Below are 18,456 nucleotides of genomic sequence, written 5' to 3'. Positions count from 1 at the left end.
AATACATAAGGCAAATGCTAATGCCCATAAAAGGGGAAATTGACAGTAACACAATCATAGTAGGGGACTTTTACACCCCACTTTCACCAATGGACAGATCATCCAAAATGAAAATAAGGAAACTCAAGTTTTAAATGATACATTAAACAAGATGGACTTAATTAATACTTATAGGACATTCCATCCAAAAACAGCAGGTTACACTTTCTTCTCAAGTGCTCATGGAACATTCTCCAGGAGAGATCATATCTTGGGTCACAAATCAAGCCTTGGTAAATTTAAGAAAATTGAAATCGTATCAAGTATCTTTTCTGACCACAACACTATGAGACTACATATCAATTACAGGAAAAAATCTGTAAAAAATACAAACACATGGAGGCTAAACAATACACTACTAAATAAGCAAGAGATCACTGAAGAAGTCAAAGAGGAAATCAAAAAATACCAGAAACAAATGACAATGAAAACACAACGACCCAAAACCTATGGGATGCAGCAAAAGCATTTCTAAGAGGGAAGTTTATAGCAATACAATCCTACCTCAAGAAACAAGAAACATCTCAAATACACAACCCAACCTTACACCTAAAGCAATTAGAGAATGAAGAACAAAAAGACCCCAAAGTTAGCAGGAGAAGGAAATCATAAAGATAAGATCAGAAATAAATGAAAAAGAAATGAAACGATAGCAAAGATCAGTAAAACTAAAAGCTGGTTCTTTGAGAAGATAAACAAAACTGATAAACCATTAGCCACACTCATCAAGAAAACAAGGGAGGAGACTCAGATCAATAGAATTAGAAATGAAAAGGAGAAGTAACTACTGACGCTGCAGAAATACAAAGGATCATGAGAGATTACTACAAGCAACTATATGCCAATAAAATGGACAACCTGGAAGAAATGGACAAATTCTTAGAAAAGCACAACCTTCCGAGACTGGACCAGGAAGAAATAGAAAATATAAACAGACCAGTCACAAGCACTGAAATTGAAACTGTGATTAAAAGTCTTCCAGCAAACAAAAGCCCAGGACCAGATGGCTTCACAGGTGAATTCTGCCAAACATTTAGAGAAGAGCTAACACCTATCCTTCTCAAACTCTTACAAAATATAGCAGAGGGAGGAACACTCCCAAACTCATTCTACGAGGCCATCACCCTGATACCAAAACCAGACAAAGATGTCACAAAGAAAGAAAACTTCAGGCCAATATCACTGATGAACATAGATGCAAAAATCCTCAACAGAATTCTAGCAAACAATCCAACAGCACATTAAAAGGATCATACACCATAATCAAGTGGGATTTATCCCAGGAATGCAAGGATTCTTCAATATACGCAAATCAATCAATGTGATAAACCGTATTAACAAATTGAAGGAGAAAACCCATATGATGCTGTCAATAGATGCAGAAAAAGCTTTCGACAAAATTCAACACCCATTTATAATAAAACCCCTCCAGAAAGTAGGCATAGAAGGAATTTACCTCAACATAATAAAGGCCATATATGACAAAACCACAGCCAGCATTGTTCTCAGTGTTGAAAAACTGAGACCATTTCCACTAAGATTAGGAACAAGACAAGGTTGCCAACTCTCACCACTATTATTCAACATAGTTTTGGAAGTTTTAGCCACAGCAATCAGAAGAAAAATAAAAGGAATCCAAATCAGAAAAGAAAAAGTAAAACTGTCACTGTGCAGATGACATGATACTATACATAGAGAATCCTAAAGATGCCACCAGAAAACTACTAGAGCTAATCAATGAATGTGGTAAAGTAGCAGGATACAAAATTAATGCACAGAAATCTCTTGCATTCCTATACACTAATGGTGAAAAATCTGAAAGAGAAGTTAAGGGTACACTCCCATTTACCACTGTAACAAAAAGAATAAAATGCCTAGGAATAAACCTACCTAAGGAGACAAAAGACCTGTATGCAGAAAACCATAAGAAATTAAAGATGATACAGACAGATGGAGAGATATACCATGTTCTTGGATTGGAAGAATGAACATTGTGAAAATGACTATACTACCCAAAACAATCTACAGATTCAGTGCAATCCCTATCAAACTACCAATGGCATTTTTCACAGAACTAGAACAAAACATTTCACAATTTGTATGGAAACACAAAAGACCCCGAATAGCCAAAGCAATCTTGAGAAAGAAAAACTGAGCTGGAGGAATCAGGCTCCCGGACTTCAGACTACACTAAAAAGCTACAGTAATCAAGACAGTATGGCACTGGCACAAAAACAGAAATATAGATCAATGGAACAGGATAGAAAGCCCAGAGATAAACCCACACATACATGGTCACCTTATCTTTGATACAGGAGGCAAGAATATACAATGGAGAAAAGACAGCCTCTTTCCCAGTGCTGGAAAAACTGGATAGCCACATGTAAAAGAATGAAATTAGAACACACCCTAACACCATACACAAAAATAAACTCAAAATGGATTAAAGACCTAAATGTAAGGCCAGACACTATAAAACTCTTAGAGGAAAACATAGGCAGAAGAGCACTCTATGACATAAATCACAGCAAGATCCTTTTTGACCCACCTCCTAGAGAACTGGAAATAAAATCAAAAATAAATGGGACCTAATGAAACTTAAAAGCTTTTGCATAGCAAAGGAAACCATAAACAAAATGAAAAGACAACCCTCAGAATGGGAGAAAATATTTGCAAATGAAGCAACTGACAGAGGATTAATCTCCAAAATTTACAAGCAGCTCATGCAGCTCAATATCAACAAAGCAAACATCTCAATCCAAAAATGGACAGAAGACCTAAACAGACATTTCTCCAAAGAAGACATACAGATTGCCAACAAACACATGAAAGGATAACATCACTAATCATTAGAGAAATGCAAATCAAAACTACAATGAGGTATCAGCTCACACCAGTCAGAATGGCCGTCATCAAAAAATCTACAAACAAATGCTGGAGAGGGTGTGGAGAAAATGGAACCCTCTTGCACTGTTGGTGGGAATGTAAATTGATACACCACTATGGAGGTTACTTAAAAAACTAAAAATAGAACTACCATATGACCCAGCAATCCCACTACTGGGCATATACCCTGAGAAAACCATAATTCAAAAAGAGTCATGTACCCCAATGTTCATTGCAGCTCTATTTACAATAGCCAGGACATGGAAGCAACCTTAGTGTCCATCGACAGATGAATGGATAAAGAAGGTGTGGCACATATATACAATGGAATATTACTCAGCCATAAAAGGAACGAAATTGAGTTATTTGTAGTGAGGTGGATGGACCTAGAGTCTGTCATACAGAGTGAAGTTAGTCAGAAAGAGAAAAATACCGTATGCTAACACACATATATGGAATCTAAAAAAAAAAAAAAATGGTTCTAAAGAACCTAGGGGCAGGACAGGAATAAAGACACAGACATAGAGAATGGATTTGAGGACATGGGGAGGGGGAAAGGTAGGCTTGGATGAAGTGAAAGAGTGGCATGGACATATATACAGTACCAAATGTAAAATAGATCGCTAGTGGGAAGCAGCTGCGTAGCACAGGGAGATCAGCTTGGTGCTTTGTGTCCACCTAGACGGGTGGGATAGGGAGGGTGGGAGGGAGACGCAAGAGGGAGGAGTTATGGGGACGTATGTATATGTATAGCCGATTCACTTTGTTATACAGCAGAAATTAACACACCACTGTAAAGCAATTATACTCCAATAAAGGTGTTTAAAAAATAAATAAATAAATAAAAATCCAAATCTAAAAAAAAAACAAGATAGATTTAAAACTGAATTGCCCAGAACTCCCCACTCCCCACACCCAGAAAAAAATTAAGATAGCAAAACCAGATGAAAAGGTATCCCCATGAACCTCAATATAAAAGCAGGTATAAACAAGCTGTCAACAGCTGTAAGACCCCATGATATCAGCATCTGTACCCGGAGAAGCAGTAGAAGAAGCCCAAAAGCCAATCTGTACTCATTTAAAAAACGAAGTGGATCTATTGAGAGCTGCCTCTGAAACTATAAGGGTTTTTGTACAATCTACATGTGAGTGCAAGGGATCTGCAATAAGGTGTGAAGAAGCTGGAGCAGTCTGAGCCTCATGACATAATTAACCAGCTATAGCTCCCTTTTAGTTCAAAGCCCCACACCAAGGAACAATTACTAGGAATAAAATCCAAATTGAGCAGGATAAGGATAATAGAGCCAAAGGATATAGAAAGTCCAGATGAGTGGGGGGAAAGAAAGCCCAGGAGATCTCACAGTATATGAGATATATCTTTGAACACTTGACGTAGACAGCAAAAGGGAGTTCTAGAGCTGTGGAGATAGAAAAGCCATCCTGATGCAATACTCTTATCTAAAAAAGTTCAGGAAAACTAATTTCTCATAAAAATGAACAACAGAAAAGGATCAAGATTGAATCCAATGGAAACCTATTTGAAAAATGAAAATAAGAATCAGAATAATGTCTCTATAATGAAAGTATGCCAGAAAGACATGCCCACAAAACAAATGAAAAGTATAACCTAATATTGCAAAACAAGTTAAAGGAAAATGATGAATATATGGAAGAACAACATAAATGAGTTAATAGAACTCAGGAAATTATTAGAAATAAAGAAAAATTTTATTTCAAAAATTAAGTTTAACTCGAAGGAGCACACAATAGTTATTTAAAGCAAGTAGGTAAAAAAGAGGAATTTTTAAAAATCAAAAATAAAGAGTTCTTTCCCTTCCACATCCTGATCAATTTTGTATTAAAGCCGTTAGGTGAAGCATAGCAAGGTAATTATGTGCATTGCAGGGCTGGGAAGGTGGGGGACATCTATGGTAAACCGTTAGGACTTAACCATGATGAGGGCTTCCACACAGGCAACTTCCTGGTGTGAGGAGTTGGAGCCTGAGCAGAGTGAGATGGTTACACATGGGACTGGTCAGAGCCCAGTCTGGAAAGTAGATGGTACTAGAAGCAGAAGGCTAGTTACATACAGAGAGATTGATCGAATGAATATATATTTTAAGGGTAATGTTGTCTGTGATTTTCAATGTTGGAGAAGAGAGTTATAAATATTGAAAGGGAGAAAACTAAATATAGACCATATATTATTAGATTAGAATTGGAGAAATTTTTATGAACATATTGTTTTCAGTTTACATAATATAAACCTATAGTTATAAATGTGTATCTATTTTACATATATATATGTAATTCCCTGGCTCTATCCACTGAGAAGGCCTGGGCTCAGTGCCACCCCAGTAGCAATGAGCACACCTAAGCCTCATCTTAGCTTCTAAATACTATTCCCCATCTAAATTACCAAGGCTGTTTGGATAAATGGCCTGTTCCAGGAGTGGGGCAGGGAAATATTACAGATTACTCTGTAATATTTTATGCCAGAAAGCAAGGAAGTGCTCAAGGAATGATGGAGGCATGTCAAAGGGCACATAATCCAATTTGAAAGGGTTCCCACTGGCCAAATTGGGAACAATTTGAACATCAAATTGATGATAATAATACCTGATAGTAATCCACTGAATAAACTAAGATATCATGGGTCTTTACTAATATAAATAAATGAATTAATTGAAAGTTTGATGAGAATGGAGATGTGTACATGGTTTCAATAACTTGCTATTTGCAAATGGAAAAAAGAGTAATTTTGCAGTAGAGAGACCTGGCAGACACAACCTTCATCAAGTGCTGAAAGTTTATAGCATCAGTAATGGGACAAATCAAAAATGTATACCACCTGGTAGGGTGCATTGAAAAGAACATACATCTCTTCTGTGACATTCCTGCCAAAGTTGCAGGACTAATCATGTGGGAACATCAGACGTATCTAAAGAGACATTCTACAAAATAATTGGCCTCTAATTTTCAACAGTAGCAAGATTACAAAGTCAAGGAGAGACTGAGAAACTGCTCTGACTGGAGGAGACTTTAAAAGTATGACAATTTTAATGCCTATATGCTCTGATATAACTCATGATTTCGAAATGGATCCTTTTGCTATTAAGGACATTATTGGGGAAACTTCAGTGGGATGTGAGCATTAGATGTAGTAATGTATTAACATTACTTTCTTGATTTTGATGGTTTTGTGGTTGTATAAGAAAATATCTTTATTTGTAAGCATTACACACTGAGAATTCAAGAGTGACATCAGAGTAACATGTTACTCTGAAATGGTTCAGGAAAAAGTTTGTGATTGCTTCAATCTTTAAAAATATATTAATTTTTAAAAAAGAATAAGAAAGGGTTTGAGAGTGACAGATGTAGAAAGTAGGCAGAGAATATTCAACATGCATATAATAGGAGTCTCATAGGAAAAAACCAAAACAGTACAACAAAACAAATAATAAAAATATATAAACAAGAAAACTTTTCTAAAATTAAAAATAATAATAATTTAAGCTACATATTGAAAGGACAATCCAGGTACCTAAGGTAATAACCATCACTGAGAAACATTCTAATAAAATTATTGGAATTAAGAGAAAAAAATTTGGTGAAATTCCAGGCCCCCAAAAAATGTTTTTTAAAGAAAAGAAAATGAGGTTGTCATCAGAACTTCATCAGCCATCGTTTATAAGAGACAATGGAGTCAACATACTTAAGAATCAAAGAAAGAAACTGTGACTCAAACAGGCTTGAAATATAAAGACTGCAATCAAATGTATCAACAAAGAATTAGGATGATATTGTTCACATAACCCTTCCTGAGGAGAAAGAACAAACTTCAGACACCAAAAATGGAAGAGATGCTGACATAAAGGCTCGTGTTAGTAATTAAGATAGTTATAAGGGAAAGAATGTATAATATGAAAAAACTGTATGCTATGACAATTTGGAAAAAATTCAGTTATCAGAAAATGGGCGTAGAATTGTAGATAATGTGAAAATAGAAGGACTTCCCTGGTGGTGCAGTAGTTAAGAATCCAGCTGCCAATGCAGGGGACATGGGTTCAAGCCCTGGTCCGGGAGGATCCCACATGCCGCGGAGCTACTGAGCCTGCTCTCTAGAGCCTGCAAGCCACAACTACTGAAGCCCGTGCACCTAGAGCCCATGCTCTGCAACAAGAGAAACCCGCACACTGCAACGAAGAGTAGCCCCCCCTCGCCGCAACTAGAGAAAGCCTGCATGCAGCAACGAAGACCCAACGCAGCAGGATAAAAAAAATAGAATAAACTTTCTGATTGCTTTGAAGTTATTAATATAAAAGGATAATATTTCAAATTAGATCTGGGGAGATTGCTCATAGTAGGGGGCCGAAAGCCAAACCAAGAGTTACCATTAGAACAACAGAATAAAACTTCCTAATTTTATATTTATATATTTACTTTTATAAATATTTAAATTTTATTTAAATATATTTTATTAAGTATATATAAATTTTTATGTGTTTTATAAACATATTAAAATATAAATTTTATATAAATATTTTATATATTCATATAATATGATCCCTTGTTTAGGAATCTAATGTGCGTGTGTGCGTGTATATATATGTGTATATATATATATATATATATATATATATATATAAATAAATAAATTTAGGAAGGCTTGTCCTTGTGTGTGTGTGTATGTGTGTGTGTATAGATATATGAACAAATAGACTGCACAGTGAAACTGTGTTCCAGTTACTATTACTTCATAACCACCCCTAAAGCTCAGTGGATTAAAACAACAATCATTTTATGGATTCACTATGTTAGGAATTCAGCCGGAATTTTGGCTTGGATGGTCCTTGTGGCATAGACCGAGGTCACTTAATGGGATTCAGCTGATGGGTGAGCTGCTTTGGAAGGTCCAAAATGGCTTCACTCCCCTTGTCTTGGGACTTTGTTGGCACCAGCTAGAAGTTTGGGCTCAGAGAACTATCACATGAGCTCTGAAGAGTGGTGCTTTGAGAGTAGTTGGACTTCTCACATGGTGTCTGGCTTCCTCCAGATCAAGCATCCCATAAGAACCAGGCAAATGTTCCATGGACTCTTCTGATGTAACCTAGAAAGTCACATATGATCGTTTCTACCACATTCACTTGCTTACAATTGAGTCATAAGACCAGCCCAAATTCAAGAAGGGGATTAGACTCCACCTCTTGTTCGAGGAATGGCAAGGTCACATAGTACAAGAACATGTGGGATGCCAGGCATCTTTGGAATATATAATCTGCCACAAGCTATGCGTATAAAAGTCATATATATATATATATATTCAACATATGAACATAAAATATAAAACATAAAATAGAATGAATAGAACTGGAGATTACACAACTTCAATTATATCAAAATTTAATTCACCTTAATTGTTACAAGAAAACAATTTTCAGATTTGCTAGTAAAGCAAAATCTAACCCTATATAGTATCTTGTTGTAACAAAGAGATAAAGGTTAGAAATAAAAGAACCATATAGCTATAAAAAAAGAATGAGGGACGTCTGCATATGCTGCTATGGAGCATTCTTACTATTACTGCAATAAGACTACTTATTATTAAATAAAATAAGCAATGTGGAGAAATGTATATGTTACTGTTTATTAAAGAAGGAGGAACAATACATATATGTGTGTGTACATATACATATAAAATATATGTATAGTTTAAATATACATATATTAAAATAATATAGAATAAGTGTAAACATTTGTATGTTACATATATGTTTACTTATATTATTAAAAGTGGAAGGATAAACATTTCTTTAAATGTTTATAATGACAAGGACAGAGTAGGGTAGGGAGAGAGGGATATTCTTGTTTGAGATCCTTGTTTTATAGATTTGACTTTGGAACTGTTTTACCTGCCTATAAAAACAATGAAAAATGTAAAAAGCAACCCCTAAAAATTGAAGTTGAAAATTAAAATGAACAAATGAACCTGGATGTATATCCAGGTGGCAGCCTTAACACCTAGGAAGGAACTATTCCCAGTGACTTTAAAACAGTATTCAACTGTATATTCCTAATAGGCCATACTCCAAAGATAAAAAGAACTAGGAAAGGTAGTTAATTGTTTTTAGTAATCATGTCATGGTTTTAGTTTTGGTGTTATTTTAAGACTGTTGTGAATATAATATGGGTTAAAACAAGTAAGTCATGATGGGTCCTCTAATTCTGTTATCCCCAGTGTCTGGAGAACCAGGATTCTTCATATGCAAGGAAGCATATAAAGTAAGAAGAGATTAAGTGAAAACCTAATGGCCCTAATTTTTAATTAGAAGAACCAGTATAAACTAAGGATTCACTTCATATTTTTAATCTTTATCTTCATCCATTGATCTGTCTGTATCTTAGCTGTGTCTACATAGACTAAAGATTTGCCATGAGTTGATAATTGTTGAATTGTCAAGGATTCATTTTTACCAATCAGTCTACTAATGTTTATACTTTAAATTTTATATTTTTAAAGGACAATAAAAAATATTTTATTACATATTATTGTGAGCATTTAAATATTTCTGAGTTTTTTGATGAATTGTTGCTTCAGTTCCTTAATCTTGGTATCCAGAAAACAAGCTTGATGACTGTGGTGAAAGGAAGAGTAACTCAGCAATAATCATGTTTACTCTTACTCTGTCTCCTTAAACTACACACGCTCCAGACAAGATACTTGCTCTTGCTATAAGACTGGTTTTATAAGAAAATCTAATGGAATCTGACTTGTCTGTTAGTTGTTTATTGTAAATAGAGAAAAAGGTATAAGTGTGTATAACCGTGTAATTGCAGTATTTTTGAAAAAGTGCTTAAACTTTTTGTTATTAATAGGTTTTGTAGCTTTTAATGTATGATATAGTTTAAAATAGTCCATCTTCAAAATCATACTTGTTTTTGTATAAAAAGTATCTTAAATAAAATATTTATTCCTTCAGATTGCTTTTGTGCATCTTATTTTAGCATTTTGAAAATTTATAAATTATAAAATGAGTTGAAGTAAATTTAATTTCATTTATTAACTTATTAAGGCATATTTTTCGCATATTATTGACCCTGCACAAGTTCTATAATTCGAAAATATAGGATTAGCTGACTTCTTCACAGAAAAAAATCAGTAAACAAAGCATCTAGTATAAATTATTTTAGGCTTTTTTTAAGTATAAAAATTAGAATAAATCCTACTTTTTAAAATTTACAGTTAAATTCGACAGTAAAATTGATACTGCTATTTGATGCATGGAAATTGTCTTTTATTAAATGTGATACGAACTTTAAAATAGCATACTGAAAATACTATTTTCAACCAGTTCGAATTCATGGTACACTTAGAGATTGTTAAGTTTTAAAATTTGCATATTGGGCAAAATCTTGTATAGATTACTCTTCTAAGGTTCTGACCACATTTAATCAATTATAAGACAGCTTACATATTTAATACTTTATCTTCAAGTAACTATTTTTTTAGAATATAAAATATGAATTTATTTCTCTTTTTTCTTCCATCAGAATACAGTCGTTTTGAAGCCAAAATACATGACTTACGGGAGCAGATGATGAATAGTAGCATTAGTTCAGGTTCAGGTTCTCTTCGAACTAGCCAGAAGCGATCCCTCTATGTCAGGTAAATTTTTTGAATTTCTAATTATTGCAGTCTTTATGCATGCATGCAGATTCTTTCAGGTTTTTCACCATGACTTAGTTTTACTATAGAAAAGTGTATTGCAAACCAAGGAAATGTTTTTTTATGATTGATTTCCTGATAGTGTGTCTTTCAGGTGTTGGAATATTATTATAATTTTATTAATGAAAGTTATATAACCTCTTGAATAATAATAGTATGATAAAGGAAGACAAAATAAATACAAACCAGAAAATTTTTTAAGTTGATATTTTACTGGGTGACTAGTGTAGCTTGATATGTCATACCATCCAACACTTCTGTTTACCTGTATCTTTTTATAATAAAGTATTCTTCATTTGAGTAACATTTAATTTCTATAGTAATTTCCACCAGTTCTTCTGTTTTCACGGCAGTAATTTATCTCTGCCTACCTGGATAGTGTACACCTCTAATTTGTGAGCATTTCTAGGGTCTTGTGGAGTAAATCTTGTTTCAATATCCTTCTCTTCAGGCACCCCATTTAGAGCTTCCTCTGCTCTGCTAAATTTACCGTCATCCAAAACCATGTTAAATTCTCTTTCCTCCTTCTTGTCATCTCTCTTTTGTATTTGTTTTTGGTGGTGGTGGTGGTGTTGTCATCATTTTAGTGAGTTTCAGGATGGAAAGGAAATACAAGCATTACCTCAGAGATTTTGCAGGTTTAGTTCCAGACCACTGCAATACGGTGAATATCACAATAAAGCGAGTCACGAATTTTTTGGTTTCCCAGTGTATATAAAAGTTATGTTTACACTATACTGTCATCTGTTAAATGTGCAATAGAATTATGTCTTTAAAAAAAATACATACCTCAATTTAAAAATATTTTATTGCTAAAAATGCTAACCATCAATGAGCCTTATGCAAGTCATAGTTTTTTTTTGTTGATGGATGGTCCTGCCTCCATATTGATGACTGCTGACTGATCAGGGTGGTGTTGCTGGAGGTTGGGGTGGCTGTGGCAGTTTCCTAAAAATAAGACACCAGTGAAGTTTGCAAACTGACTGATTCTTCCGTTCATGAACGGTTTCTCTGGAGCATGCAACGCTATTTGACAGCATTTTACCCACAGTCAACTTCTTTCAAAATTGCACTCAGCTCTCTCAGATCCTGCCGCTGCTTTATCAACTAAGTTGATGTAATATTTCCATCCCTTGTTGTCATTTCAATAATCTTCACAGCATCTTCACCAGGAGTGGGTTCACATCTGTAGTTACTTCCTCTGCTGAGGTCTCAAACCCCTCAAAGTCATCAGTGAGGATTGGAATCAACTTCTTGCAAACTCCTGTTAATATTGATATTTTGACCTCTTCCATGAATCACCAATGTTCTTAATGGCATCTAGAATGGTGAATCCTTTATGGGAGGTTTTCAATTTACTTTGTCCAGATCCATCAGAGGAATCACTGTCATAACTAGTAAGTCTTGAAAGTCAAACATGGGCTACAGAATGAAAGTTGTCTTAGCAGGCATGAAAACAGCATTAATCTCATTTTACACTTCCATCAAAGCTCTTGGGTGACCAGGTACATTGTCAATGAGCAGTAATATTTTGAAAGAAAAAATTTTTTTTGAGCAGTAGGTCTCAACAGTGTGCTTAAAATATTCAGTAAACCATGTTGTAAACAAATGTGGTGTCATCCAGGCTTTGTTGTTTCATTTCTATAGCACAGGCAGAGTAGATTTAGCATAATTCTTAAGAGCCGTAGGATTTTCAGAATGGTAAATGAGCATTGGCCTAACTTAAACTCACCAGCTGCATTAGCCCCTAACAAAAGAGTCAGCCTGCCCTTTGAAGCTTGGAAGCCCGGCGTTGACTCCTCTCTAACTATGAAAGTTCTAGATGGCATCTTCTTCCAATATAAGGCTGTTTTGTCCACATCAAAAATCTGTTGTTTAGTGTAACCACCTTCATTACTTATTTAGATCTTCTGGATAACTTGTTGCAGCTTCTACATCAGCACTTGCTGCTTTACCTTGCACTTCTATGTTAACGGAGATGGCTTCTTTCCTGAAACCTTATGAACCAACCTCTGCTAGCTTCGAACTTTTCTGCAGCTTCCTCACCTCTCTCAGCCTTCATGGAATTGAAGAGAGTTTGGGCCTTACTCTGGATTACACTTTGGCTTAAAGGAATGTTGTGGCTGGTTTGATCTTCTATCCAGACCACTAAAACTTTCTCAGTATCAGCAGTAAGGCTGTTTCACTTTCTTATTATTCCTGTGTTTACTCAAGTAGCACTTTCAATTTTTTTCTACTTAGCTAACCATTTGATGCAAGAAGCCTAGTTTTTGGCCTATCTTGGCTTTCAACATGCCTTCCTCACTAAGCTTAACCATTTCTAGCTGATTTAAAGTGAGAGACCTGTAACTCTTCCTTTCATGTGAACATTTAGAGGCCATTGTAGGGCTATTAATTGGCCTAATTTCAATATTGTTGTGTCTCAAGGAATAGGGAGTCCCAAGGAGATGGGAGGGAGATGGGGAAGGGCCAGTTGGTAGAGCAGTCAGAACACACACATTTATCAATTAAGTTACCATCTTATAAGAGCATGGTTTGTGATGCACCAAAATGATTACAATAGTAACGTTAACGATCACAGATCACCATAATAAATATAATAATAATGAAAAAGTTTGAAATATTGGGAGAATTACCAAAATGTGACATAGAGACATGAAGTGAGCAAATGTCGTAAAAATGATACCAATAGACTTGGGATTACCACGGTGTTATGCCGTCCCAACACAGGGTTGCCACAAAACCTTCAATTTGTAAAAAAAAAACAAACCACAATATCTGGCAAGTGCAATAAGGTAAAGCACAATAAAATGAGGTATGCCTATAGATACATGTAGCCAATCTGCCATAGTTAACCAGAAGTCTTATGGTTCTTTTTAGTAAATGTATTTTTAATTTCAAAAGTAAAAATAAAGTTAAGGCTACCAATGACTACATACACTATGGTACCTTTTTGTAAAGCTCTGAAACAGGTAAAATCATACATAATTACTTAGTCATCCATATGTGTGTGATAAAACCAAACCAACAAAAAAGGGGTAAGGAGCAAGGAAATAATAAACACTGTATTCGGAACGGTGGTTACCTTCTAATAGTGCTTAACTCTTAATCTGAGGGAAACAGGATCAAGGGGAAAAATACATAGGTGAAAATAAGTTACTGATAAAAGTTTTGTGTATAGTCTTAGGTTGGAGAGTAGATTAACAGGTGTTCATTATATTCTTATGATTAATAGCTCAAATAAGTATTCCATGAGTTGCTTTTTTTTATTAATCAGAGTACTAAAAGACAAAGTTTAAGTGCTAACATAGGGAGTAGAGATTGTGAGTGATTTCTTCGTTGCTCATCGGTAATATAGTTGTGTTGATTTTGTAATTCAAAAGATTAATTTATGATAATAAAAATGTTGAGATGTAGTATTTTCCCTTTTCTGAATATCCTGTGGCATTTGTTCTACCTCTTAAGGTACTTTATTTGCTATTTTATATTCTGTTTATTTGTATCTTCATCATCTTTGTCATCTGTATCTTTGCCATATCTACTTAATTACCTTTTTAAATGAATATTTAGTAAATTACTAACTATATCAAACCTTTGTATTATTTGAAGTTAACTATATTTTTCCAGTAGAAAGACATTTCCTTAGTATTCAGAATTTATTGAAGTAATGACTTCGCATTTATATCATTTATAATCTTTATCTTACAGTTGTAGAATTCTTTCTTCAAATAAAATCCAATGTATTGGATATGTTTTAATATATGTTTAAGTAAACCTTCCCACTTTTGATTCTCACCTACTTCCTTCACACTGTTAACCACTGAAAAGTCTTGAAAGAACACATTTGAAAACCATTAACTAGTTAATTCATTTAGCCATCAAATCATTTCACCCCTCTTCAGTTTTACTTCAAGAGATAGAGTCTTAAAAGTTGGGTAGCATGAAAAGGAATATGATTTGTATCCTAATTTCCCATTGCCAAATTAGGACAAAGGAATGAATAAATTGTATTATAAATGTAATTCTTGGGATCCTTCCTGTACTCTTGTTAGAGGTTTTTTGAATGTAAGAATTTAATTTGTCACCATTCTAAAGCAATTATACTCCAATAAAGATGTTAAAGAAAAAGAATTTAATTTGTTTAAATATTGTACACTAATTAAGTATCAGGACACAATTTTCTTGTTATCAAATTTTAAAATATACCTGACATTTTGCAATTACTATATTAAATTGATACAGTATTTTTTCCAAAATGGTTGGCAGCTGTTAAAGTCATCATATCGTCATCTGTAGTTAGTTTTCATCATTGTTATTGACTCTGAAAACCCTATTAATTATAGTTTTATGAACAAATGAAAGGAATAGTTAACTGGAAAAATAATCACTCTGTTGATCTAGTCTTAAAGTCCACAAATGATGAATCAGATCAATCAGGGAATTTGTTTACCCAAGTGTGTCTAGTCAAAATAAAGAGAAGAGTCTCTTTTAATATTTACTTTATTAATTTAGAACAACTGACCAGATTTGTCTTCATTTTAGAATTCAATACAGGTTGCCACTGGATTGTACTAAAAGTATTTTTTTTAATTTCTCATACAGTATTGAGAGAAATAAGGTAGTATATCTATTAACATAACAAGTTAATTTTGCTGTTTCTTTTTAGTCTCATTGTCTTCTTGTATTGGGTTGGCCGAAAAGTTCGTTCGGGCTTTTCTGTAACATCTCACGGAAAAGCCTGAACAAACTTTTTGGTCGACCCAATAATATAGCGCAAAATTGAGCTTGGCATTATTCTGCCTATCATGGTACATTGTTTAATTATCTACCCAGATTATATATATATTTTTAGGATCCTGTTTATTTAATATTCATAATATCATTATAAGAAATAATTATGGACTTTTTTCTTCTTAATCTAGGGCCCTTTTTGATTATGACAAGACTAAAGACAGTGGCCTTCCTAGTCAGGGATTGAACTTCAAATTTGGAGATATCCTCCATGTTATTAATGCTTCTGATGACGAATGGTGGCAGGCCAGGCAGGTTACACCAGATGGTGAAAGTGATGAAGTTGGGGTGATTCCCAGTAAACGCAGGTAAATATAAGTCTGTTACAGTCTTACCACTTGAAAATTGGACAACATAAATAATTGCTGTTTCTTTAATTTTCTTTTACTGAAGTGGTGATTTTATGCTCGGTTTTATATATTGTGTTTCACAACCATTTAATTTTATTCACCTTATACTGTAACCAATGACATAGTAAGAGAATATGATGCCCCCAAATAGAAATTTCTCTAAAGCTCCTACTGGTTGCTAAAAACAAAATGAGCATATTTTAAGTCACTGTGCCATATATCTATACCAGTGGAGGGAGAGAGAGTTAAAAGCCTCTGTAGTTTTCCCATGTAGATGGTGTTAAAACCTAAATTTCCAGGGGTTTTGATTGTGTGAATTGCCTCCTCTAGACTTAAAAAATGAAAGCATTTTAACTAAATGCAAAATTTTTAGAAATATCTAAGAATGTGTTTCACATCTCTGTTTTCTTGTTTAATTTAAAAGTATCCATTCATTCACTGCTCTTTCCTCTTTGCTTTTAACTGTTTATTGTAGTGATTCACTCACTGGTACATACTTACCACCTAGTGGCAAAAGTGGTTAAGTGCAGATTGTCTTTGAAAAGGGTGATCCCAATTTAGAACCCCCTCTAAGGTCAATGAAATGCTATTCAGTGTCTACTTCTATGGGAAAGGTATTAAAACATCAGTTCATAATTTCCTCAAAAGAGCTTATTTATGAGATCTGATTCATCCAAATCATTGCCTAAAACTTAAAAGTTTTAAGATAGCCAGTAAAAATTGTCAATGAAACATTAATGTTTATTATAGCCAGTTAATTCACTTCAAGTCAAGCTTATGACGTAATAAACTTGTTCTTTTCTTATTAATAAGTTGGACTTATACTTATTTTGTTAAGAGTCTCTAAAATCGATACTTAAGCCAAATCATATGCCTGTTTATAATCCTCTCTACCTTATCTATATTTGTACACCTGTTTTTAGACATTGAAGAGTAGAAATGTTAAAATATTGCCTAGGTTTGTAATTGTGGTTTTGGAATTTATGACTGTTGTTGGCTAGATCCATATTTTTAGCAAGATCCAACTATTTGGCTGGATCTTACATTTGGTGGCAACTCCTCTTTTAGCAATGCAGCCCTCAGCTGCATAACTTTTTTCCTGGAATAGAATGTAGTATACTTTAAATCCAGAAATGCTTCCACTGTGCCTTGTTGAGTCAGTTGAAACCTCACATCTTAAATATCAAGGTCAGAGTTCCTAAAAATTGTCTTTATCCCTTGGAGTCTTATATCTTGCAAAGGTTTTACATGTGCTTGCAACAAATGAGAAATACAGCTGACTTTGGTGGAAAGAGATATTTTTCATTTTGTGTATAAAAATTCTGTGAGGTTGGATTTTGAAGCCAGAAGTGATAAAAGAGATGAGATATACCTTGAGACCTCTACAGATCCCCAAATTCATGAATAATATTATAGAATATAATTTTCCTTCCATAAAATGCAGTATGAAATCACAACCAATTATGCCATTTCATTCTTCAGTGTATTCTAAACTTGTATTTTCTTAAATAGAATGATATCTTTCTTAGACCTCTTTATGTCTAATAATAGCACAAGGAATTGTAGTTCCTACAGTTCTTAGCTTTCTTTTGGAAACAGTGTTGACAAATAAACACAATTGAAGTCACTCAACTATTTAGCGAGCAAGATAATGATTAGAAAACAAAGCCATTTTGAGTTGTAAATGTTTACCTCACTAAATGTTAGTTTTTCAGTGCCCTCAGTAAGTGCCTAGGCAGAATTATAAATTAATTATTCATATCATGGACCCTCAGGATTGCTCTGGAATAGAAAAAGCAAGTTTTAAATCCATGACTGCTAGGGTTCTTCTGTACCCATGGTAAAACTGTATAGCTAGATAATAAAAAATAAAGATATGCATTTATTCATAGGCTGTTTCGGTACGTTTTTCTGCTATATACTAATATAATTGCTATGTTGAAATCAAGGATTTGTAAAGCTTAATTTATATGAAATTTTGCACGATTCATATTGGTGTTACAATCTACACGATTGTAGATGGTACATTTGTTGTAGTTTTGTTTGCTTGCTTATTTCGAAGGTAACATTTTTAACAAGGTTTAAAATTGAAAAGATTTAAAAGCTATACAGGCTGTCTCTTAACCCTGTTCCCCAAGCACCCATTTCACCTTCTTAGGGATAACTAAGGTTACCAGTTCTTCTGTATCCTCCCAAAGATACTTTAAAACTCTATTTTGGGGACTTCCCTGGTGGTCCAGTGGCTAAGACTCTGCACTCCCAAAATAGGGGGCCTGGGTTCGATCCCCGGTCAGGGAGCTGGATCCCACATGCCGCAACTAAGAGTTTGCATGCCGCAACTAAAGATCCTGCATGCTACAACTAAAGATCCCACATGCCGCAACTGAAGATTCTGCATGCCGCAACTAAAAGATTCTGCTTGCCACAACTAAAGATCCCACATGCCACAACTAAAGATCCCACATGCCACAACTAAAAGATACTGCATGTCGCAACAAAGATCCTGCGTGCCTCAACTAAGACCCAGCACAGCCAAATAAATAAATAAATATTTTCTTAAAAAACCCTCTATTTCGTACACTATGATTGGTTACTTTATGTATTTACACAAATATATCATTGGAATTAAGCTTAATTTTTTTTATTTCCCTCCTTTTTATTTTC

General features: G+C 34.3%; 1 protein-coding gene across 15 annotated transcripts in view; it reads left to right on the top strand.

Annotated features, from left to right (window-relative positions):
* Positions 1 to 18,456, top strand: part of DLG1 (discs large MAGUK scaffold protein 1) — a 287,739-nt gene that overhangs the window by 223,074 nt on the left and 46,209 nt on the right. For all 15 annotated transcript variants that reach the window (XM_082393175.1, XM_082393174.1, XM_082393172.1 and 12 more), the window contains 2 exons: positions 10,477 to 10,591; positions 15,574 to 15,750. In XM_082393175.1, the coding sequence (XP_082249301.1) occupies positions 10,477 to 10,591; positions 15,574 to 15,750 (292 nt within the window). The remainder of the gene's footprint in view (positions 1 to 10,476; positions 10,592 to 15,573; positions 15,751 to 18,456) is intronic.

This window comes from Balaenoptera borealis (genome assembly GCF_965194805.1).
Source record: "Balaenoptera borealis genome assembly, chromosome: 5".
NCBI classification, from domain to species: domain Eukaryota; kingdom Metazoa; phylum Chordata; class Mammalia; order Artiodactyla; family Balaenopteridae; genus Balaenoptera; species Balaenoptera borealis.
This window is presented reverse-complemented; position numbering and strand designations above follow the sequence as displayed.